This window comes from Struthio camelus, chromosome 4 (genome assembly GCF_040807025.1).
Source record: "Struthio camelus isolate bStrCam1 chromosome 4, bStrCam1.hap1, whole genome shotgun sequence".
NCBI lineage: Eukaryota > Metazoa > Chordata > Aves > Struthioniformes > Struthionidae > Struthio > Struthio camelus.
The window spans coordinates 54,159,646-54,185,247 of NC_090945.1; the positions used below are offsets into that span (position 1 = coordinate 54,159,646).

Sequence of the window (25,602 nt, forward strand, 5' to 3'; positions counted from 1 at the left end):
TTCTCCTTAATTGACAAGAAATAGAAACAAAGAAATAGAGCACAGAGAAAACAGCATACTCCTAAGGCAAGGCCACGTGAAGAGTCTACCATGTCAGACCAACAGGGATGCTACCTTGAGGAGAGCACACAAGTCTGCCCACTTCACATGGTCCTTCGTCTTGCACTCCACAAGCATCTACAACTGTTGCATTAGGGATTTCAGAGAGTACATACTCGCCTAGGCCTTTTAATGGCCACTAACTGACTTGTTAAAAAGGTCTATTGCCTTTTTTAACCTTTTGATGCTATTTCCCTCTACAACTTCGTAGCAGCAAGTTCCAGAGATTCACTACCCACTGTGTAAAGAAATGCTTTTGTTTGCTTTAAACCAATCTCTTACTAGGGTCATCAAGTGCCTCTTAATTCTTGTATTGCAGGATTTGGTGACCAACAGTTCCGCATTCAGCTTATCCACCACTTATACAACCTTATAAAGCTTTATCGTATCCCTTACGATATGACTGAGACTTCTCCTCTCAAAGCTGAAGAGTCCTTGCCATTTTAGACTTTCATCTGAGACAAGGAGGAACTGAAGAAACAATTTTCAAAAGCAAATTACAGTCTAGTGATACACATTTTATTATTTTAGTGATGGTTACGTTGAAAACATAGATCAAAACTACAATCTGAGAATTACAAAATGATTTGTTTTGTATCTTTGTTAACAAATTTACTAATTATCTGCCTTTTTATAAATCCTTACCTTGACCTATGGAACGACTTGCAAAATTATACATTTGCATTGCAATTGTAAAGTCTTCTAGGTTGTTCAAAAACTGGAAAAATGACCTGAACTCATCAAATGTGATACCCTAATGAATAAAATAACAATATGTATATTAGTATCATTATAATTAACAACAGAAGTGACAAGATAATAACTAAACTTTGTAGTTGTATACGTCAGCTTCATTTAAGAATAGACACTACATCCATCGTAATTGGAAATTTGTACTGAAGTCAATAAGGTAAAGAACTGGAGTTTCCTGAGAAATGCAAGATATCTTTCTTTTTTATATTTGCCACTGCAATAGATGGCAACTCTCACTCAAAATATAATCAAAAACATTATTCTATTGCTTAATACAATCTTAAAAATTCCCAGAAGATTATTAAGATATAGTAGTAATATTTAGAATAAGAGCCTGGGTTCATATAAATTTTGGAATATGTTTTATTGCTCAAAACAACAAACTACTATTTTACATATATAAGAGCATATGGGCATATGCACACATAAATATGTTGACTGAATTAATATATACATGTTGGGATCTAATTTAAGCTCTGTACTTTAAGGTGAAGTTTTTATATATCCACAACTAAAAACATCTACGTCTTCAACTGGTACCCGAAGTGTTATATTATATTGCAAGGCTTGTCCAGCTATTTAAGAAATGTTTTATATTTTGACCAAGAATTCAGAATTTTTAAAAGTTTCTGTGTTAAGTTGCTAAAAGAACCCAATTTTTTTCCTTATGTGATACTTGTTCTGCTTTTCTCCTGCCTTAACTATGAGTTCAAAGACCTGATAAATTATCTCTAGAACAATTCTGAAAGAAATCTTAAACAGACACTTTTAATTAAATGTCCCCCTTAAAATGCCCACTATCCTCTTCAAAGGGATGTTCGTCTTGAATCTTAATCTCCTTGGTCCTCCTTAACTGTAATTCCTGGCTACTCTCTGTTTACTTATAACCTTCCACATGTCCTTCAGAGGATCCCATTTCCAGTGTCGTGGGGAGTATTTCAAGGTTCTGCCTTTGGTTCCTTTGACCTATATACGATGGTACCTAAATAAGTAGTCTCACTTTTAGGCAAGCACTTGCTAAATTCTGGTGCTTCCAAACAGTATCAGAAGGTTCCAACGACAATATATTACCCTTGAATCACTGCTGGGGTCCTGCCTTCCACACTTAAATTACCCAACTAATTAAACTAACTTAACTACTTTTCTCTGAAAATAAATCTGAAGACAGAAAGACGGAAGATCTGTGAGTTTCTGTTGAAACTAAGAACTTGACCTACTTTTATCCTCAAAGATACATAGTCCTTAGGATATGGTGGAACACAAAGCACTTCAGGAGAACCTGAAGATACTGAAGTAGGTGTGTGGCAGAGGAGGAAATGGCTGGGGTATGGACTAAAGTAATATGAGACAGGAGAGTATTGTGGTAAGTGTGGAGGGCAGCATAACGTTGTTAAAAGAAGTCTTTAATAGGCCTCCACTCATTTGAGATCTCAAGTCACTGCTAAATTGGTCAAACCTAAGCTCTATCTAAGATTTGTAAACTCTGTTTGATTGGAGGGCGTGACCAGTCTCCATCATGAATTTAATTTCTCAACAATCATCTTTATAGGTCTTTGTTTCGTCTTTTGAAACTGGGAGGAATCCTCATGGATAACCAGCAGAAACAACTTCTTTATTCTCCTTTAAATTCTTAATTGCTAATACTAGGCAATCTGTTTTACTGCTTCTCTGTACTTGGTTTATGTCCATGTTCCATTTCTTGCACTTTGTTTACAGACTGCAGACTCTTTGAGACTGGAATAATTTTGGCCTATGTTTGTGAAATACTTTTCTTGGTGAAGCCCTAGTCCCCAAATCGGACTCTTAGGTACTATGGCAAAACCTAATAGAAACTAGCCACAGATGCCTTAAGGTGATAGTTTTAAGTTCACAATGATTAAAAAAAAATCCTTAATTTGAACCAGTTTGTCTGTAAAGATTTGGAATGTGGGAAATATCATGAGAGGTGGTACAAAAATCTTGGCTCTCTCCATGTAACTACAGGGGAAACAATTAGTCTAGGTGGAAAGCTGTCCTTGCACAGGAAAGGCTGAGAATCACTGGTATACAAAAAGTTCTTTTTGCAGCTTCTGTACTTCTAGTAGCTATGAAAACTGCTGCCATGAGATACCGGAGATAAAGCAGAGAAATAAAGGTGAAGAAGCGCTACTTTCTAGTGCTAAACTTCCAGGCTAAATCGTATGGACTCCACAACATTTTAGCAATGAGAAAAATTATCAACTAAGTGTTCTACCACTTCCACTGAAATCATCTGTAATCCTCGATGTTTAATTCCTTTCAAGAGGAAACAGAAAAGGACAGAAGAGAGGCAGAAAGAAAGGTCCTTTCCTAGGACCACTTTTTGTTCAACTGGCAACTGTAATAACATTCCTTATTTTGCATACATTTTGCATATTTTTGAAATATGAAATTATTTACATTGTTTCCCATTTTCCTACTGGAAATTATTTATTTTCTATGTAAAAGGAAACTGAACTTTTTGTTATTTCTTTGGACAGATTATATTTTACCACAGCAAAGAAAACTGTCATATTAATACACCAATGCTGTCAAAAAAGCATAAACTTTCTTTAGGGGCTGATATTTGCAGTAACTCAAGATGCCAGCTTAAATGAATCACTGCTTGGCATCTAGTTAGTAAAAGGAGGAGAACATCCTGTGAGCAGGCAGCATGCCAGCTGAACATTTCAACATGACTACAGTCTGCCAAATGATCATCACATTGCTTTACAGGCTTCTACATACAGTGCCACAAGAACAGTAACACTGCCAACTGTGAAAGTCTTACTTTACAGGCTAGCCCCACTCCTCTCTGAATGAAATCCTCTATTTTATATTGGTTATACAGCATATCACTATAATGAAATATAGAGTACATTTTATAATTTTGGAATTGTACTGCTAATTAGGAATGTAAAAAAGGGTAAAAATATCAATGATGTCTCCATGATAACAGGAAATAAAATCCCACTCTCAAAAGCCTACTGCCAGCAAGAGAGGTATGCCACAGGGATTTATTTTTTCCACTGTAGTGACTGCGCATTTACCATATCAGTGATATGTATGGCAATGTCCTGTTTCACTTAATGGAGATATAGCATATGACATACAGATATATGGTAATGGTAAAGTGACTGGACATTCCCAGAATATAACATAAGCATGTTGATGCAGCACTCCACAGGGAAGTTTTTTTTTTTTTTTTAAATCAGAATAGCAGTACTGAAACTTCAAAGAACACTTTGTGTGTTTAAAAAAAAAAAAAAATTCATCTGCATTCGTATTTACCTAATCAACTTCACCTTTGCCACTCAAACATATATTTCTTTTTCTATGACTGCCATTATTTCTTATTACATAACTGATAAGTATATCATTGTCATTATGCAAGCCCCAAAGCAATTTCTTTCTCAAACGTTTCATACATATGTTAATCTTGATTTCACCTTAAACAAAAAGTATCTGGCAACCTAAGAAAATAACTTTATACCATGTCTGTAGCATTGTCTTGGCTATTAAATATTAAAAGCTGCACAGACCTTTTATATAATAGTTTGAACTGAGCTAGCTGAATGGCTAGACTGTAAACTCAGAAGTGGTGAGAGAGTAGGAACTCCCGATTCCAACCATCTTGCTTCATTTTACATTTAATCCGGTGTGAAAGAGGCAACCCTCCTTTTCCTTTTTCCTCCCCAGCTATTTTTGTATCGCACTGCTTGCATTGGATCTAATTACTGTACAAGCTCAGGATGAATCAGATAAACCAGACATTCCAATGGAAAACTGCTAATTTTTGGAGCGTGCTTCTACCAGGTCAGCTCACTAATCTTACTTACTCTGTAAGCTGCAAAGTCAGTACACATAAATGCAAAATAAGTGGTAGAAATACAAGGCTGGGGAAAAGAGAAAAGAAGATAGGATCATTCCCTTTAGATAGTCAATAGCCAGTTTAGAGGTAACGTGACCCCTTAAACCACTGGACATGGCTGTAGAAGCTTGAAGATCCCAGAGTATTATGTTTTAGAGTTATAATTCTGTCTCTGGAAGATTTTTTTCTGGAAGAGAATAGGTTACTTGGTCATCATGTCAAAAAGGCTTGTCCTTTTCTGCCCCCTGTATTTACACAGATGCTCTGTCTGGCTGATCCCTGTCCTGCTGCACTCTCCAATACTAGAAAAGGAGAGAAAAGGCAGGAGGAACTGAGTAGGAGTCATGACAAGTTATTCTGCGGTAACTTTATGTGATACAGCAATTCCACGTCAGTGACATTCACTTTGAACACCCATTTGTGCTTACAGATGTACTTTATAATTCTAGCTTTATAATAATATTTGGTTTTATTATCATTTTCTATTTTACAGTATCCCACTGGTTTTAATTACAATGTAATTTCCCAAATTAAAAATGTCACAACTATCCAAACATATTTATTGCTTTGCTTCACCAGCTCTACTGTTAATGCTACCGAAATATATAGCCAGTTAAAGAGTCACATTTCTAGGACACACTAGTCTGATCCTTCTATAAACACAAATAGAGGAAACATACCCAAAACATCCCCTGCTTGAAGGGCTACTTGTAACATTATCCTACTGATTACCACTGATGCATTCAGCTGCCACTACATTTTTCCTCAGATACACTTCTGACAACATATTTGTTGTTAAACAAATGAAGGACGATCTTTACTGTTGTTACTATTTTTTCCTATCTCTTCAGCTGTTGATAAGAACCTCTAACTCATCAATAACTATGTACAAATGATCCATTATTGAGACTACACTAGAACTAGATAAAAGGTGTCTATATTTTTTCCGAACAGCTGTTAATCGGGTAGCAATGCAAAAGAGAAGTTGGAAAAAAAATATTTTCTAATGCATCATTGTTGCAAAAATCCTTATTGTTAGATAAGTCTCACTTCTGGAAAGTTTTTCTCTTTCAACTCTTATATTTTCTGTTGCTTAAACTGAGTTTTAATGTACTATGGAGCTTTGTTATCTAAACCTCAAAAATATTACTAAATCCTACGAAACATAATTCTATGTTATCCACTCTTCTACCTTCTATTCAGTAAGTAATCTGAAAAATAGAAGATACGAGGCTTATGATCAGGATAAAATCCTGGTGAGAACGAAGTCAGTGACAGAAGTCTCATTCACTCCATCAAGGCCATGATTTCACCTTGAAGACACTGGGATTTGATGCTGCCACCCTTTGCTGTACTAGCTAAAGAACTACCTTTTCTTCAGGAATCCTGCAGCGCATGTTTTCCAGGTAACTTGACGTATTTTCCACGTTTGTATATCTCAAAAGAATATGGGCAAAGTCTTCCTCACTGATGGTGTTCATCCCGTTAGAGTAGGAAAGGAATTCTATCTCTAGAACTTCAGTTTGTAGGTTATCCATAAATCTAAAGCATAAGCAGAAATACAAAGAAACAATACTTTTCATTTCTGCTATTCTTGTCATTAAAACTCACAGAATATAAAGCCAAATAACATTGTACCAATTAGTTCCCTGTTTGTAGTTCCCTGACTGTGAACCTGGTAAATCTCCTTTCCATGTTGACATACAGTCTAATTAATCTAGCAATCTTAACTCAAAGATGAAGTATTTTAGTAAGGATTAAAATGACTAATTTGTAATTTATTTCCAGTTTGTACGTGCCTAATTTTCTTCAGTGGGTCACTGATCTTTATATTTATAGGCTAGACTGCAAATTCCTGCTATTAAGGCAATTCCCAAAATTTATTCCCCATGTAGCTCCTTACAGATTGTGGTCAAGCCTTACCTTTCTCTTTTTAACAAGCTAAGTATTTTGAGTTCTTGCAGCCTTTCAGTCTAAGCCTTTTTTAAAAAAAATTCTTACAACATCCCTATGAATGCTTTCCTACTTAACAACATATTTTGTAAAATTGGGACACCAAAACTGTATACAGTATAAAAATAGCTACTTATCAACTATATGTAAAAATACGATTCTATGTGATGTCCAAATTATATATCCAAGGATGAAAGTAGATCTCTGCTCATAGCATTGCACTTGGGAGTTTACGTTCAGTTGATTATCCATCATGATTTGTAACACTCCCTTATTACAGGTTGCCAAGATCCCATCCTGCAGACATTGCCTGTAACACTCCTTCCTAGTACATAATCTGACTTATAAAAACTATGAGCAGCCCAAATCAAAGGTCTGTCTTGCTGGATATCCTATCCTTCCAGTGGCCGATAATGGATGCCTAGGCAAAAGCCTAAGTACAAGGTAAACACAAGAGTATTTCCCCGGGCAATACATTGTTAAATGATTTCTTCAGCCGGGAATGTAGTGTTGTATAATACTTGATGGATTCTTCTTTCATGAATATGTCTCCCTACGTGTTGGACTGCTTCAACATCCATGACATCTTCAGCATCCACATCTTATGGTGCTGAGTTCCATATTTTAACTAGATGCTTTGGGAAAAAATACCTTATTTTCCTCTTATTGTTTTGCACTTGCCACCTCATGACCTCACTTGGTGACTCTTGTTTTTATATTATGTGACATATGGAACACTCATTCTTTCTTTACCCTCTTTATGACTTACTTGACTTTAAAGGCAAAATATCTTCTAAACATTTGATCAATGAAAATGCACAGTTAGATAAGTGATAACTAAAAATAATAGGTACTGGTAGTACTACTGTGGAAATAATAGCCAAATACTGCATCTCTTTCAATCACACATAACATACAATTTTAGTTTAGTGGCTCTATTTTTAATGGAAGACTACTCTTAAAAATAGTTTATATTTCAAAATTATATTTTAATTGGCATAATAATTAGGCCAATAGCTTCAGCTGTGTTTTCACTTATGCCCATAAGATGATCTTTCCAAGGGGCCTACACGTTATCTTTAGAAAAATCTTTACTTTTAGATATGTCCCTAAGAGCAGGAATGCATACAGAGACAAAATTTTCTTAAAGCACTAACAACTGGAAAAAAAACAAAAACAAGAAAAAAAACCCTACATACAAATAAGGATAGTTAGTGTGTAACCCCTCCAAACCAAACCAAACCAAAAGTGTCAACCCCTCCCCCCCCCCCCAGCAAATACAGAAGCACTAGGGCCGGGCACTTTTTACTGTTTTATTTTATTCTTTGAACGTGTAACACCAAAAAAGGGAAAATAAACTTTACATACTATATACATTATATACATGCACATATACACTGTGTCTTGTGATATTAATACATTTATTAATTAGAAGTATGGAAGTATTTCTTTACATGGAATTTATAAAATTGAGACTCACCTATAAAAATCTTCAAAGTTCAGTTCAGCTTTTCCCTTCTTGCCAAAAAAGTGTACAAGCAGTGTAGTATCTGATAGTGAACTTGTAATATCATCAACACGCTTAAATATTAGAAAAAAAATGAAAGACCATGATTGGATTGGTTATAGAAGTATCATCCAAGAATGCTTACTAGGACAACAGACATTAAAAGTGTTTGCACATTTTATGTTTGCTGTGTTAAAGATTTTAGTATTAAAGGCTGTTAACTGAATTCAGACACACAATTTTCACACAAAATAGCATTAGGTAGTTAGCTGCATTTAGTATAAAACCCCTAAAGCAACAATATAACACGTAGTGGAAACAGTGATGGGGAGGGAAGCATGAGAAAAGAAATCAGAAGTGCTTGGGCAAAAAAAAAAACAAAACATGACTGAGTTAAACCAGAAAAATAACTCCCTTTGTGCACAATCTCCTTTCCTTTCTACTATTTCTGTGCAACTGCACAAAAATTAAGAGAGGTTATCTTATGTATTCTTGCTTAATATTTCAAAATGATTAAGTATGGGACTGTGTTCCAAAAACACTCATATCAACCAGGTGTACTTTATTTAATTCTCTTCTGTAAGTAGCGGAAGACTACAGTTTTAAATATTTTTTGGCAATAAAATTTAAACAACAGGCTTGTAAAAAGTTTCTCTCAAGTAATATTATTTTGATTAATTTTTCTAAGAATGTTCTTTATTTATGGAGTAAGTGGTCTCTGCTTCAGACAGGAATCTTTGAACATGTAGTAGTACTTTTCCAGTAATAAATATCAATTTGTAAGTCAAATAATTAGAACAGTAAAAACAATTAACTTTGATGATTCATACATTAAATAGCAGGATGTGCAAATAAACAGGAATAACTATGATCAGTATACAGTGATGGTGCAACATTCAACTTGTTTACTAAATACTCATCACATTTAACTGTGGATGTATGTACATTGATTTTCTCTTTTATAAAGACATTCTTGATATACTGAACAGTGAGAAAGATCGTTCAGTAAAATAAGGCTTTAATAATATGCACTATTCCACTATGGCCATGTCCTTCTGACATTAATGTATACCTGCTATCATTTAAAATTCAAAAAGGAATATACTCGGTCTCTTTGCTGCACTTGCCTAGGGAGGCCTTTCTGTCCAAGCTCCCATTTTTCTTACAGAGACAAGATCTTGTGACTTGGAAATGCATAGAGAAAAACACTGTTTGAATGCCTAGATTGTTGTTAACTATAAAAATAGGACTGCAGCCTAAATAGATTTGTGTGAAAGACAGTATTTTTTTAAATTAACGTTTGGCATTCTTCAGAAGTATTTTAGAGTTTGTTTACTAAAATATCTACAGCAATTGAAAGATTTAGAGCAGATCAGTAGCTAACAGCAAATGATGCAGCAGTACCAACGTTGAGAATGAGATCTTAAAATGACACATGCTAAAGATAAACTACAAATCTGTGGTATTATGACTATTCATAAATGAAAATCTTTTGTCAATGTGCAAACAAAATACGATATTTTCTTCATCATCTATTGTGCAGTGAATGTCTTTGCTAACACTGTGCAGCAGTAACAGCTGGAGTTTTTTGACGTAGCTAAGTCTCAGACCTACCACAGCCTCAGTGCAGAAAGAATCAGCTGTTGCTCTGAACCCTGCTGAAGTCTGGGCAGCAGCAAGGCTGTATAGAGCACTGATTCAAAAAATCATTTCATATCTACATTCCCTGATGTAGACTACACTACTTTCAAATTTACATATTGGTTTGTAAAAAATTTTTATAAAAATGCCCTATCTACTAAGAGCGTGCACGTATCAACAGCTAAGGGAATAAAGAAGGAAAAACGTGAGGCAGTAACAACACAAATCCTTTCCTTTCATCACCCAAGAACTGAAGAAATAGGAGAGAGACTCTTCTGTAGTTTAGTATAATCAGTTTAGGATTTTCAAGATTATATTTCACGTACTCTAGCTTCCTCTTTATTCTTATATTTTTCTCTGGGGAGAAATAAGATGACATACTGTATATATACACAGAGAGATATTTCATGTCCTTGTATTAAGACAACTCAGCTCTTGAAGTGAGCTAATTAATTCAGAAAAGTAATCACTATTTGTCTTTTAATATTGTTATCCTCCACTACAGGACACAATACACTGAAATGCAGATACCTCGATTTCCTATGTTTTTTAAACAATTAAATCCCTAAGTACATTCAAGCAATTTCCCTCAAGTACACTGAAAAGATATCAAATGTTAAATTATAGCCTTTCATCTTGTAAAAACATTTCACAACCTTAGACTTAGCTTGCATTCACCCATAACTAGAGAACCAGTAAAAAAAAATACAATCTGTAAGTCTTTTCACAATTCCCATTCGGTTAGCCGCACTAAATGAAAAAAAAAAAAAAACCCACCACCCACTCCAGAAACTCAACTCACTATGCTTCTCCACAAAACAGCAGGCAACTACCAACTATTCCTGTGCTCCTTCTGCACATAATACCATTATGTAACTTAGGTAACTTAAAGGGTAAGGGTAAAAACAAAGGCTTTATCTCTTTAAAACTATTGCTTATTCTTCTGAATAAAATAAATGCTGTACTTTACATAAGTGAAAATTTTCCACATCTATTTCCTTCCATATAATCAAACATGGGACCCTATTTTGATCTAAAATATTTTAAAATCTTTTAGATAAAAGAATAAAATAAAAGAATAAAAACATGTCTCACTTCTCTTTACTTTTACACTAACTGTAATATAAATACAGGTAAAAAGAAAAATAGAACAGACAACTGTTTTGACCACATTATCAGCTTGTGGCACAATGGCAAAATCTTTTCCTGCCTGTACCTCAATTTCTCTATCCCAAAGAGCAGTACATGGATCTGGATCAAAAAAGGTTCAGTGCTCTGGATCAGAGAGGTTCAGTTAAAAGTAACTTAAACTCATGAGTGATAGTCCACTTGTATTAACACATTCTGAGAGCAAAAGCATATTATACTCTGAATTAATATGAGCTTTCTTACTGCAAGTCTTTGATTTTTCAAATGTTCTAATAGCCTTATTAACTTCCAGTTTCGGTTAGTAATTTCAGAACAAATCCACAAACCGAACTCCGCAGCAACTGGCACATTCCAGCATGCTGGTACAGCTGCTGAAGTAGCAATGGCAGAAACAATACTGTACGACTGTCTCAGAAAGATACCGGGTGTGATGAATAACTTCTTTTTTTCCAAAGAGGCTTTGTAAGTTGATTCTCACAAGAATGAGCCTTATTTACTTTCTTTTCAGTTTATACAAGACCTTTTCAAAAGGCTGTAAGACAACACAGACTCCAATGTCACTTAGCTGTATGCCACTTTCTTAGCACAGATGGCTATAATATCATTCAGATGTGAAAGTACCTGGGCGAGATAAGAATATGGATGAAAGCCAGCTGGCTCAAACTTATGCCAAGCAAGATAAAGATGGTTATGGTGAGAGGCGGTAAATTCTCTGTGGAGCAAATGAAGGACATACGATTTGTCTTTATAAAATGATTAACAAGTGAGCAGAGAGGTTTTTTTAAGCATTTTGTAGAGAAATAAAAGCAATGTTTAACATTAAAGCTTATGAGCAGCAATTACATTGTAGGTTACAGATTTTAGACTAAGGTAGCTCTAATGATGTACAAATTCTTTTTCCTCTTAAACTAGAGGTGTATAGAGATTACCAAATTTAAGTCCATCTGAACTTGGGCCTGAATGCATCCCGACCAACTGTAGATTAACAACAAAGACACTTAATTCAGAAAACCCAGCGCCTCAAGCTCCTTACATAGTCAATGAAATGAGAGGCCCTCTCCCCCTTCTATATGTCCCTTAGCTGACTAGCTAGAACCTAGAACATCAGTGCTCCTATCTAAAATTAGGTGGGATAAATCTAGTCCTTAAGGTCTAATAGCTAGACTAACAGTTCAAGAGTGCATCAATTTAAAAACAAGGAAAAGAAAGACTGGTTGTACTGGTTTATTGGAAGATTATGAATTACTGCCATAAAAATCAGCCTAAAATTTAACTGTGTAACGCTGTTTAGTTTTGGTCACAGGCAGATGAATTCAAGCTGAGAGATACAGAGGCAGGCTATCTGATACCTGGGAAATGGAGATTCTGTCTTATGAGAAGATCCAAAGACTTTGGTTAGCTTAGCCTAAGCAAATAAAAACTGAGGGCTATGATTGTGTTTATAAATACTACCACGAGCAAGGAGAGTACCACCAAAGAAGGAAAAGGCTACTTAAATTTAAGGGACAACGGACTGCTATAAAGGCACGATGAATAAATTTAAGTTGGAAATCAGAAAAAGTCCAAAGTTGTCAGGTTATAAAATAGCTTCTAAATAGGAACAGCAGGGACAAAACACTAATTACTTTTAATATGGAGCATACATTACTTATGAAGCAAGGAAAAAGACTGTTTTGCCCAGGAGGCCCTTTCCAGTTTTAGGTTCTTTTTTCATTATGATCCTCCCTACGAAGCATGTGCCTTGAGACCAGATAGTCAGTAGGGAGTTGCTGTGTGTCCTTTAGTGTCACAACCAGCAAAGCAATCAACCTCACTGTATGGGGCACAGAAATGCCTAAATGATCTAGTTTTCTGACTCTTGTAAATGAGCAGTACAAATAAGTATCCGTTATTCAATTATTTGAAAGCAGATCATTAAATTCTAATAAGATATTTGTTTTAAGAACTGTGTGAATGAATTTGATGGCACAGTGATATTGCTAGTCCTCCATAATGATCATGCAGTATTCAGAAAGGCTGACTAATGTAACCAATTGTTTCATTTACCTTAAAACATTCCTGCTTCGATCCAACAAATTTAAACTAATCTTTGCATGGTACTGCTTTTGTGAAGATAATCTTTGATATATAAAAAGTACATTTAGAAAGTCCACAAAGGGGCCTAAAGATTAAAAGTTTAAAAGGCTGTTAAAAGTTTAAAATTCTCATTAAAGTCATCACATCACTGGATGTCAAAAGATTTCTTAAATTATTACTGTAACTGAAATATTATCACTACTAATTTTAGAAAATTCTTCTTACAATAAGGACTTACGAGGACTTGATCCTCCTGCTCTTTCAAAAAGTAACTTTACTTTTACTTTGAAATTACAACTTTTAATAGTAGCACTGCATGGAAACAAGTCCATTTCATCTGAGAACTGTTAGGTTTTTAAAAAAATATATCTAAAATGAAGAAAAGAAACAAGATGCATAAAATATGACAACAAATAAAACAGAAATAAAATAAAATAAAATCAGCCATTTGTTTATGGACCAGAGACAGAGGTTGCCTTATACCTCTGCAAGGTCCGAAAAGAGTGCTTGGCTTGTGCTACGTCTCAAAGTATCCCAATAGCTCCTGGGGACAAGGTCCTCTCCTTCTGTTTTAAGTACCTGCAGAAGTTTCAAGAAGCACAGTTGTTTGAAAACCAAAAAACAGTAATGCAACAGTTAACATACTTTAAAATGTTTTCTAACTGCTCTTCAGAAGTATGGCTTGATTCTTTTGTTTCTACTCTGAGAAATCTCTACGCAGAGTTACTTTGTAAACCAAAGACACTTTGTAAACCAAAGACACAAAGCAATACTTGTCTGTTCTAGCTATTTGTGTGTTACTTATAAAGTGGCTGTGCCAGAAGCATCAGACTTCACTTTCCCAAAGAAAATAATTTAGAGAATTTATTTTAAAAGTTCATGTGACAACATCCATATAAACAGTATTTGGCTGCTGTTTTTCCAGCAATTTTGTTCTCTGAACAAAATACTAATTCATACTCTTAGGATACAAAATTTGTTTTCTCCTTTATCAAAGTACTAATGCCACCACCTAATTACTTATATAATATTTAATTCTAGCAGATAATCAGGATGACATTCTTGCAACAATAAGGAAGAACAAAATCAAGCCTAATAAGCCCAACTTCTAACTATAATGTACTTACCAACAAAACATTATGCTGGTCTGATAATCAAACTTACCTTGCTTAACAGAAAATAAGCATTTAATCTCTCCAAAGAAAATTTGCTTACTTTTTCGCTCTTAACTGTTCTGGGTCATTTTTGGAAGCCTGAAAAACCCTCCTTTTTTATAATAAGCCTTCCTTTACCTTGCAGTTACTCTTGGAAGAGCTACATAATACATTTCATTTTTTTGCCCTAAGAATCTGGGGGGAGACTATCTTGAACACAGCTGAAGGCTATTGGAACTCAGTTAGGGTTATTGAGACTGAATGCATTTTTTCCTTTCTCTCTACAAGTTAATCTAAAACAGGTCTTCTGTTTTCAGGGCTCCCAGCTCACATCCATATGGGCACAAAAGACAGACACAGAATGAGTTTACTATTCTAGTTACAAATGAAAAAAGTTTCCTTATTTTTTCCTAAGTCAGCACATATTGTTCTCTTAAAAATTTAGTGCCATAAAATGTATCCTATCATGCAATTTGCAGAATCTGATGGGACTCCTGTATAATGTGTAAAATCAGTTATTGTGAAGAATATTGCACAGAGTCGAATTTTTTTTTTTTAAACTATGGGTTCCACATAATATGACCCATGGAAATATAAATATATGATATTCTTTAGACAGCTGAAATATGATAGAAATATACCTCATATATGTGTATATGTATATATGTATATATATAAATTTCCACATAAATTTAAAAAAGTTAACCTTTTTTGGTTTTTCCGTAATGCTCTTTACCACAGTATCTCCTCAGTGAACATGTTTTTACTGTGCTCCCCTGGCTAAATAAATACATCCAGAAGTAACACAGTTACGTGACTGAAGATATTACTTAAGGGCTCTTACCAATGTAATTGGGACTCAATGCTTATGGGACTGTCTTGTAATTAGTTACCTCAGATGTATTTTATAAATAAACATATTTATACAGGAATGATTATTTAATTTATATCTTATATACATAATACTCTTAATACCACAGAAGCAACAACATTTCAGTACTAGGTCAATATGTAATTTTATAAAAAAGAAAAGATAAAAATCCATTAAGAGATTTGATATGAAGTGTGTCTGGTTGCTGAACATTACAATATCTTTGTTGGAAGGAAACATGCCAAACAGTCTAAATTCTTTTGTCCTCTATACAATGCAACTCAGCTCTCTGCAAATTGTCATCAAAGAAATCTGAAACTATCAGTAATCATACCTATGTTTTACATATATTTTTTCCATTTTTGAAACATTCTGGTTTTCTCTTCTCTTGTCGTGGAGTAACACGTCCTATACAATGGTCACAGCACTGTTATACAAAACTACACTCAGTCCAAACTTGCTAAATTCAATGAAACTGTTTAACTTCAATGTGTACAGGATTAGGTCCGCAGTGCTTCAGGTTCTCTCTGACACTTATTTATCCCTTTGATGTTTACTGGGTCATGTGTATGTATTGCCTCACTCTTATACATACAATTTACACAGTTCTGTGATATATGTATTGTAAGTATTCATTGAATTTCATCTCTTATTGGAGATTTACTTTAGCCAATGGAATTAGTACCTCTGAGCATGCACATTTTATTCTCCCTACATGCTTCTCATCATAATTATCATGTTTCAGTTGCCATTCAGCTAGTAAAAGCACTCATGCAATACATGCTGAACTAGTCTTAACACACAATTGCAGTATGTACCAGAACATGACTTAAGAGAATCATCCTGTGCAAATGAACATACAGAAACATTTAATCTATTTAAAACTGCACTAATACTCCCCACATGGCTTACAGAACTTCACACTTGTCAAAGAATGAGTTTTTTTTTTTTTTTTTTTTTTAAAAACACTATGGTTAGGAGAAGGGCCCAACATAGCACTTTTGTACTATTCTAGACATTTTAGAGCTGCATCTCCTTGGTCTAGAGCATCTTTTAACTCCTCAGAATGCCAAGGGAAACTGAAAAGGCTACCACAATTCTTGTTTCAGTAGGAGAAACAGAAACCCAAAATAACAATTGTCCAGACTAGGTGGAGATTTGTTGGATACTGTTAATTCCTGAACATCCAAGTTTCCTTTGCATGGAGAACTCAGTTGAGATGGTAAAAAGGTAGAGAAGGATGATGCACACCTGAGTTTCATCTTGATACAGAGCTGGCATGTGGCTGGAGAGGACCATATCTAGAAAGAGATCTTTTTACTAAAGCTAAAAATTATTATATGAGGAGGAAAACTTACCTGTATTTTTTCTCCAGTTTAAAATAGAAGGAGACATATGGAATATGGCCACCACTGTACAGCACCTTTCATGTTGCAGTAATGCCTGATTTAAAATCCACTGAAGTCAATGGAAACAACTGACTGGATTTTTGATAAAGGCCAACTTCCTACTGCATTACTCTCACAACACTGCTGCATCTGTGTCATTCCTCTGCACCTTTTCCTTCAACAGCTTACCTTCCTGCATACCGCCCAAACTGTATGTGCTAACTTCACAAGAAATAAATCTGTGTACTTCTGTGAATGAATATATAAGTAACAAAGAAACAGACTTTACGATTTAACTTTAACACAGCAAGTTCTTCTTTGCTTGTTCTGCAGTTGAAGCACTGAAAAAAGGAAACTGGGAGAGAGCTCTTCTTTTTTTGACTTTCTGGGGACAAAGTGGTGAAAGATTAATTTAACTATTATTCTATGTAAAATACATGGAGGCAAGACAGGACGTGGATTAATGATTGCTGTAGGACAACTTAATATACATAGGTTCATGAAAACCAGCTCTATAATTTCTCAATGTACACTTTGTCCTCTTTCTATCAAATATATTTTCTTTTTTTTTTTTTTTTGTTAATCTAAACAGAGAGAGCAACCTTTCTTCCTGATAGCCTTGCCTTTTTCTAAATGCCTTAACAAACATATGCAACCTTTTGTGGAAGAAAAGATCCATCACATTTTGACTGGTGAGCAGAACTAATTTACTTGATAAGACGACAAACATAGCAAATTTTGTGATAGCATATTATTTCACCTCACTGGTGAAGACTGCATAAATTAAAATGTTTAGAGTACATACACTGTTAGTAGAAGTATGATATCCGTAAAGTTGAAGACGCTGACAAACAGCAAAAAATGGGCCAAGCCAAGTATCACATGTCAGAATGAAGCCAACAGAAGGGAAAAAAATAAAGACAATAGAATAGGTTAAGACAGGAAAATCATCATTTTATATATTAGAAATTTTGTTTTGATTTTTAAAAAGGCAGTGGAGAGCAAATTGTTTACTTTCTTTTGAAAATTTGAAGAACGAGATTGAAAATAAGTACAGACTTGAGATTACTACCAAGAGGAATGTTCGATTTAGTAATCTTTCTTTACCTTTCTCAAAAGCTCTCCTTTTGGGTGTAAGTTTCTTTTGCTCAGAATAAACAAACAGTCTGCGAGATATTCAACAATATTAACTGAATAGTTAGTACATAGTATTATATAACTATATAATAATAATATAATAGAGCTTTGAAAACTTGAGAAAGATGTGTCTCTCTGGGTGAGAAGAAAACCACCTCATTTTTGGCTCAGGGAATTTTTGAAATCCAAGAGTTAGCACTTTTTAAAATTCCCATTTTTTCAAGGACAAAGAGCTGTAGTCTTGAATCTATGGTCTCAAAAGGATAACAGGCACCCTAAGAAAGCTTTGTAGATGTGTCAGCATGTTTCTTATAGTGAGGAATTTTTGCCATAAAAAGGTACATTGCAAATGAACCTATTTTTTCTGCTGTAGGATTGACAAGGGCTTGCCGTTCATTTTTATTTGTCCACCACTAAAAAAGTACCTGCTATGGCTGCCATCTCATCCAGACAAACCACAAACTTTAATATTTCCCACTTACCTTTCACATACACATAATAAATTTAAATAAGAATGAGAGTTCAATGTTCCACAAAAATCTATTCACATAATATAAATAGCTCAAAACGTTTTGCACTGGTCATGAGTAGCGTTTAATAAAACATTTTGATTTCAGTACAAAAATCAAAGTTTGCTTATCACATTTGAGCAGCTATTTTAAAACAAGCATCATAATCAGTATGTCTAAATGAACATTTTTAGTAAGTCATGAGATCAGGAATATAGTTTGGTCTTGCCATTAAGATCTCTCACTCTTACAGCCAATGATATTAGGTCATTACTATTCAGTTTTTAACTTAGATTTACAGATTTTGAATGGAATCAGTGCTACTTTAATAATACATAATATAACATTTAAATATATAATATGCATTTTTCTCCTCTATCGGTCAATTAAACGTATTTTTTTTTTAAGAACTTTATTATTTTAAGTATATATAGATTAAAAAACAAAATTTAACCTAGATACTCTTTTAATGATAGGAATTATATATAAAAAACCCAACTACATTCTGCAACTAGTATACTTACTAGCATTGCACGCTTTTCTTCATCTCCTTTTCTTTCTTTCTTCTCATTTTTTTTCCTGAAAATCTCTTGTAGCTACAAAACAAATTATATTGTTCTTACCTAGCATTCAGGCTATTTCACATGTGTAACAATCAATAATTGCGATAAACACTGCAAAGAGTATAAAATGCAGTTCTTTACTAAAATATCAGGTAAAGATCAGTGCTCCAGTCACCTTATTTTTGTTTGTATTCACGCCTTCATGTTCTTTTAGCTACCTTAACCATCATAAAAAAAGGAAAAAGGAAATATTTTTTCTTTAAAATAAAGCTAACAACTCTATTTGGGAGCACAACATTCAGAACATGCTATTCAATTTATATTTTAACTAATCCAGGTCTTCTGTACTGTTACCAAAAATGGGGAGTTCCAGCCTTCCTTTTTCACTACCTCCCAGCATATCCTTTCTTCACAGGTCCTAATATCTATGTGGCCATGTAGTCAGCTGGATCGACCTTTTTTTCATATTATTTTCCAGTCACATCAGTTCTTACTACTACTGGCACAAGGGAGGAGCGGAAACACCTGCTGGGGGTGAAACACTCCCTTTCAACTCCCTTCAACCCTTGCTTAATGGGTTTTCTCCTAAGCCCTTTTAAGAATATTTTTTAGTCTTGCAAAATAAATAATATAAAATAAAATAAATAAAAATAAAAATAAAATAAAAACCTTTCACAGATTTCTCTGCATTAGGAGCTTTAAACATGACTTACTTCTGAGATAACCTCAAATTCAAAATATAAAAGATTTTGAGAGATTCTTAAAAATAAGTATTTTTGGAAATGGCAAAGTCTTCAGACTAAGGAATGGTTTGTTTATACTTATCTTTCTTTGTAATTTTCTATATTTTAAAAATTTTTAAATAATTTATTTGTATTTATTGTAATATTAATAATCACCCAAAATTAGAAGAAGCAGTGACACATTAATATTTTGTCTTTAAAGCAGAAAGTATTAACTATGATCCCATCTATATCTCCACTAAGGAACTTGAGCTTTTCAAAAACTGCATCTGAAAATATTATACAAGTATACAATTACACATCTGATGTATTAAGAAGTATTATCATTTGCTAGTCTTAAAGGAGAGGCCAGAAAAAGAGTACACCCTATTCCTAACAAATTTGTCTGATCTAGAACACATTCAACTTGTGACATACCAATGGTGGTACCATAATTGCAGTTGTGGCAGCTGCTTCAAAGATTGGACTTTACCTACCAACGTCTGATAAAGCCCTGATACTGTAATGACAAGCACACAGAGCTCCACAAGGATTTGAATGTGAAGTGTATGTGATGCATTTTGCAAGCAAATTTTAAATTTCAGAATAACGTATTTCAGAGAAGGCAATCGAGTAAGACAAAGGGATCACCAAACTGCACTGCAGGGGTATGACAGAAATGAAATAAGTAAATGTAGTAGTATTTAGAGATCAAACAGCAAAGGCATTTAGAAATCACATTTTTAAGAATCTCCAAAACTAGCTACAGTATTCTGGAATACTTTAATCATTAATACTAGAAGACAAACACAGACCAGGATATTCTGTGTGTCACAGTATCTGTTCTCAAGTGCAAGAACAATTTACAGATGTTGGTATGTTTTTCTAATTTTTTTTTTGCCAATCTACAAGCACAAATTACTGTAACCTATCCTGACGAGGAAAGAGATATGATAGGAGGGCTTTTAGCTAAGATTGATGGCCTAGAGTATTACACAGTTTGCAACCCAAAACTGTAGGAAAAAAAGAAAGGTAAACGAAGAGGCAGAAGTAGAAAGAAAATACCTTGTGAAAAGTGAAGTGACAAGCCATCAAGGAGGAGAGAAGAGTGGCAGTAAATGAAAAACCAAAAAAGATCTGAAAAAAGTAATGCATCCCTGGATATATTTCTCCAGCCACAGAAGCAAAGGGAGTAGGATTTTGTTGCACTCATCATTAAAGCACTTGCTAAACTTTTGGAAATGGATCTTTTGTTCAGAAAGAGTGCTATAGGATACCAATGAGTAGAAAAGCAAACGTGAAAGGATCTGGGAGTACTTTCATAGGAACACTGTTTGAAATAGGATAATGAGATTGACTGTTGAAAGCAGCAAAAACAAGATCTCCTGTAATAAGGGAACACAATCCTTCTGTTCCCTGACCTCACCCCTATGACATAAGCAAAGAGGAACTGTTTAAATTTCTAGCAAGGAAAAAAAAAAAAAGTAGAAAACCCCTATACTTAAATAATTAACAAAAAGAATCTATGGGACTGCTTTGTTCAAGCAACAAAGCAAGCAAAGCTCTAGTTTGACAAATACCGTAATTCAGATTTGTAATATAAAAAAAACCTTGGATGCAACAAAAATATTCCCAAGTTCTAGAAGTCCTGCCATTCTTCAAAAGCACTTTGAAATTATTCAGCTCAAAGTCAATTTTGCTACAAGAATATTATCCTTAAAAGAATCAGTGAACACCAGCTTCCCAAATTGCTTCAGTGTATGGTCACGAAAATATGTCTTTATAAATACACAGTGCAGTGATTTGATAGAACAGGATGTAATGAGGCCTAAGCTAGATGCACATATAGTGTATTTTATTTCAATGCAGATCTTGTCCAAAACAGGTGAAAACGTTGACTGACATAGTATAACACTATCAAGTCACCTGGTGGTATCATGAGAAGAATGAATGACAAAGTGAAGTGGTCTCAAAGGAAAATACTATTTCATAAGTTCCTCCATCATTACGGCAATCAAATAACTCTGCTGACTATAGGTACAGCAACATTACTTTAATGGTCTATTTATCTGAGAATGTAGTAGCAATTAAGAAGATCCAGATGAAAACTGGAATTAAACATTAAAAAAATCATATACAATACACAAGTGCACTGTAATAAAGAGCTACTATTTACTGTTTTATAGGTTTTCATGAACTTGAGCATGAATCTGGGAAAAGAATGAATTTCAAGATTACATCAAAATAGTCAAAGGCTATTAACACACGTACCACTAAGAATTCCTTTTTGTCCACCATTTCATTGCCATCTGTATCAAACATGTTGAAAGCAATTCTAAAACCTGCATGAGGCTCTGCCAAAAAAAAAAAAAAAAATTAGTCCTTCATTTGCTTAGAAAAAAGTATAAAGCTCTAAGATATTATTTGGCATCTGTTTATAAAAGCCATAGTCTCAATCAGTTTAAGATGGTACACGGGTGTACACAGTAAATGCAAAGCATAACACTGATTTAATAAAATCCATGTTATGAAAAAAGAAGGCATGCTTCCAAACTCATAAATTAGAGGAAATACCAGTGGAAATACAACAGGAATTGTGCAAGGAAGAAACACCTTGCAGTAGTGGCTGGTTTGGTACTAATGAGTAATGAGACTCTGAGGGTAACCGTTTAGTGAGTATTTTGGTGATTTTGAGTGATTTGCAATGTATACAAATGGTCAGAAGTTAGTCCAGATAACAAAGAAATAACGAAAGAATATCCATTGGTCCAGCAGTTAGGGACTGAAAGAGTTTAGGGTCAACTTCCTGCTCAGCCTGATTCACGCCCAGAATCCAAACCATGTCTGAAGAAAACCCTAATGAATCCAACAGAAATGTTTTACTTACTTACGAAGGAAAGACAAACAAAATGCTTTGCTCCTTCCTAAAAAGCACCTCTTAAAGTATCAAAACAAAGTTTGTATCAGGCTTAGTTTACTCTATCTACAGGTTCTTCTACTTTGGTTTCACAGGTGGTAGAAGAATAAGTATTCAATTTTGTTAGTGTTTTCTTATATAAAAAAACATTTAGTTTGACAGATTTTCAAAAATGAGAAATAGATACTCATATGATTGTCACATTGATGTCTCCCATTATGCACTAATAGATGGGACAAAGTAGTAAGAAAGTATATCTTTTCTTCTCCACATATTCCATGTCCTTTATGAACTTTAATAGGTTCAACCATAAGTTTCAAAGGAATTCAAAGAAGAAAATAAAGGTAATCTCTTAACTGGGGTTCTGCTGAAGCGTATGGCTGAACTTTCGCAACACTTAGCAAAAGCTGTTTCAGATGAGAAGGCACTTGAGACATAACACAAAATTTCAGTAGGATAGGAGAGGTTCAAATGGACATAGAGATGCATGATACAATTTTTTCCATAATGGGAGAGGCAGGAGAGAAGAAAAGAATATTCTAATTAATGTATAGGAATACATTTGGAGTTTATAAATTGTGAGGAAGTCGTCCCCTCTCCCCATATACTTACTTACTTGTTAAAATACATAAGAGGAACAAATATTCTGTGTAAGATATCACACCTGAAGACAAAAAAAAACGGTACATCGTATTAGCTTTCCTTTGTCCTCCCTTCCTAAACTTACAAATATTAGATATATATGTATTAGAAGGAGTGTTTTTGTTCAGGTGGATATGTATAAGAGTATTCGCGTGCATGTGGCTGTATTCAACCCTGTCAACGAGGTTTTTGTCCAAAACATTTACTTTTTTTGGGGGGGGTGTACTTTAGGGGAAGAATACATAAAATAAGGCAAATAAATAGTTACAGTCACCTCACTGGAAGCTGGTTAGATTCTTAGAAGTTAATATAAATTATGTATTTGATGGTCTTTCCTAAAACTCCAGCTATGATGTATGACAACACTCTTCCACAATATGAACGATTCTTCTTTTGGAACTTCAATTGCGTTTCCTCCTGATACCTACTGTTTCAATACATTCCTTGACTTTAATATCTGCTTGGTAAATGTAAGTGCACATTGTATCTTAACCGAAAATCTGGCCCCACACTACTTGTGGGAGCATAGGTTTTGGCTTTTTAGTTGTCATTAGAATGAAAACGTGCATATAAAGACCTGAAATTTATATTAAAACTCTTATTAAATGAATGTGTAAATTGTGTTAAATATTTTAAAGGCCTATTAAAGGCATTTGTATTACCTAGTCTACACTCATAAGATCTGTAAGGAATATATTCTATGCTAGTTAGTTCAGTTTAAAAAGTTTTACTAAAAATCCAGCCACACCTTTGGATGCTTAAGTATCTTTTAGAATCTGATTTAACACTAGATCGAGTATGTGACAAACTATGTAATACTCATCTGAATTTTTTTTTTTTAAAAACAGATACAAAATTAACATTCCAACATTATGTCATCCATGTGGATTTTACAGTTATTGAACACATTTAACATTGGTACTTCTGACACTGCTAAAATAAGAAACTTTATTTATGTCGTTTTTCACCAACACTTTATAGCATAAAAAGTTTCAAATTAATTGTATCCTGAAATGATATTGAAGAGGACTTCCTGTCATCTTCTCAGCTTTGTGGAAGAGATTTCCTGCTCTCAAGAGTGGTTGAAAACATCACCCCAAGTACTCCATCATCTGCATCCTCTACTAACAAAATGATGTACCAAACACCTGGCTTGCACCACTTGGACAAAATTTGTCCAACACCACATGCATGCTTGGGGGCCTCAGCAAAAGTTAATCCATGCACAATTCTTGTTTCATCCATCGATCCTGTCTCCAAAGAACATGCTACTGTAGCTTCTTCCGCTCCTTCCAGACTCTTAATATCAACTGTAAGGCAAAGCCACTGGGGGAAAAAACTCACTTTTTTTGACATGAGAAGCAGTTTTCTACTTTTTCTTCTGCACACTGATAAAATTAAGAATCCAAACCACTGCAACTGTGATTCCACAAAGCCTGACTCATGATTTCCACTTTTCCCATACAGCAACAATTTGCAGCTCTCATAACTAAAAACAATGGACATAAAATAGATTTAAGAACAAAATCATAATGCTAGAATAAGTTTCTTCACACATTCTCCAAAGTCACTCTCAGCAGCTATTCACTAGCACTTTAATAAGGACATCCAAACAAATCTCAGCCATATTTCTCTTGGATACCACTCTCCAAATGTCTCCCAAAAACTTAGATCAGATGGTAGTCTTCTCTAAATGCTAACTGTCCTGAGAGAGGAGTGTCTTCCTGAGAATCTTATCTTCCATCCTCAAACATACAAGAACAAAATAACCAACCACAGAAATCTCCACAAGAATCACAGAGACTAGACTACGAAGATAAAACAAAAGAAAGGCAGTTGACTAAGTTATTATGGGAATCAAATAACATACTGGACGGAATCATTAAAAACCCACAGTATTTACTAACTGAAACTTTGCCTTCCCAACTTCCATTCCATTCACAAAGGCACCTTCCCATCTTTTGATCCTAGACTGAATTTAAGTCCTTAGACCTAAGCTTCTATTACTGCTACTAAATCTGGTTAGGAAGGCTATTAAAAATTTTTAATGCCTAGTCTTTTCTTCAACTTGCGCAGTGAAGATTAGCAATTCAAGATTAAATGCAGGCATTTAAATAACACATGCCTTATGCTTTGTATCGTCTGGATTCTATTTTCGTGCAGAAATTCTGTTTCAGAGGCCTACTTGAATCTGTTTGGACAAGCAGATAGCAAGAAATCAGATCCCTCAAAGTTTCTGATACAGAGATGTAAAATATTTTTTAATAGCCAGTCAATAAATGTAAAAAAAAAGAGTTTGTTTGATGACACCTTCTTTGTTGTAGAAAGGAGGAAGGAAGTGCAATTGTTGAGTAGGCTGTCACAGGTATGAAGAAAGCAATATAAAAGGCCTTGAAAGCATTCTCTCCTTTTGTTTGTACTAGTATATTGTAGCTATAGACAGATAGCTCTGGTTGATTGCTCTGAGTGTTATGGGAGAAACACTCTGAAATGACAACTGCACAGAAAGAAAAGCTTATACAAAGATCAGAAAGAAGAGATAGAGGTCACTCGACAGTAAATAATACAACCCATGGTCAGCTGGCATAAATCTGTGAAGCTCAACTGATTTAAATGAATCTATGGCAAAATAAACTGACTGAGGTCTTTGCTA

At 34.4% G+C, this 25,602-nt stretch overlaps 1 protein-coding gene across 2 annotated transcripts in view; it reads right to left on the reverse strand.

The window, feature by feature from the left end:
* MICU3 (mitochondrial calcium uptake family member 3) overlaps positions 1 to 25,602 on the reverse strand; it is a 58,450-nt gene that overhangs the window by 12,230 nt on the left and 20,618 nt on the right. For both annotated transcript variants that reach the window (XM_068942786.1, XM_068942787.1), the window contains exons 5-12: positions 22,924 to 22,971; positions 21,662 to 21,744; positions 18,630 to 18,701; positions 17,265 to 17,303; positions 13,530 to 13,625; positions 8,154 to 8,254; positions 6,091 to 6,262; positions 745 to 853 (exon numbers count right to left, since the gene is read on the reverse strand). In XM_068942786.1, the coding sequence (XP_068798887.1) occupies positions 745 to 853; positions 6,091 to 6,262; positions 8,154 to 8,254; positions 13,530 to 13,625; positions 17,265 to 17,303; positions 18,630 to 18,701; positions 21,662 to 21,744; positions 22,924 to 22,971 (720 nt within the window). The remainder of the gene's footprint in view (positions 1 to 744; positions 854 to 6,090; positions 6,263 to 8,153; positions 8,255 to 13,529; positions 13,626 to 17,264; positions 17,304 to 18,629; positions 18,702 to 21,661; positions 21,745 to 22,923; positions 22,972 to 25,602) is intronic.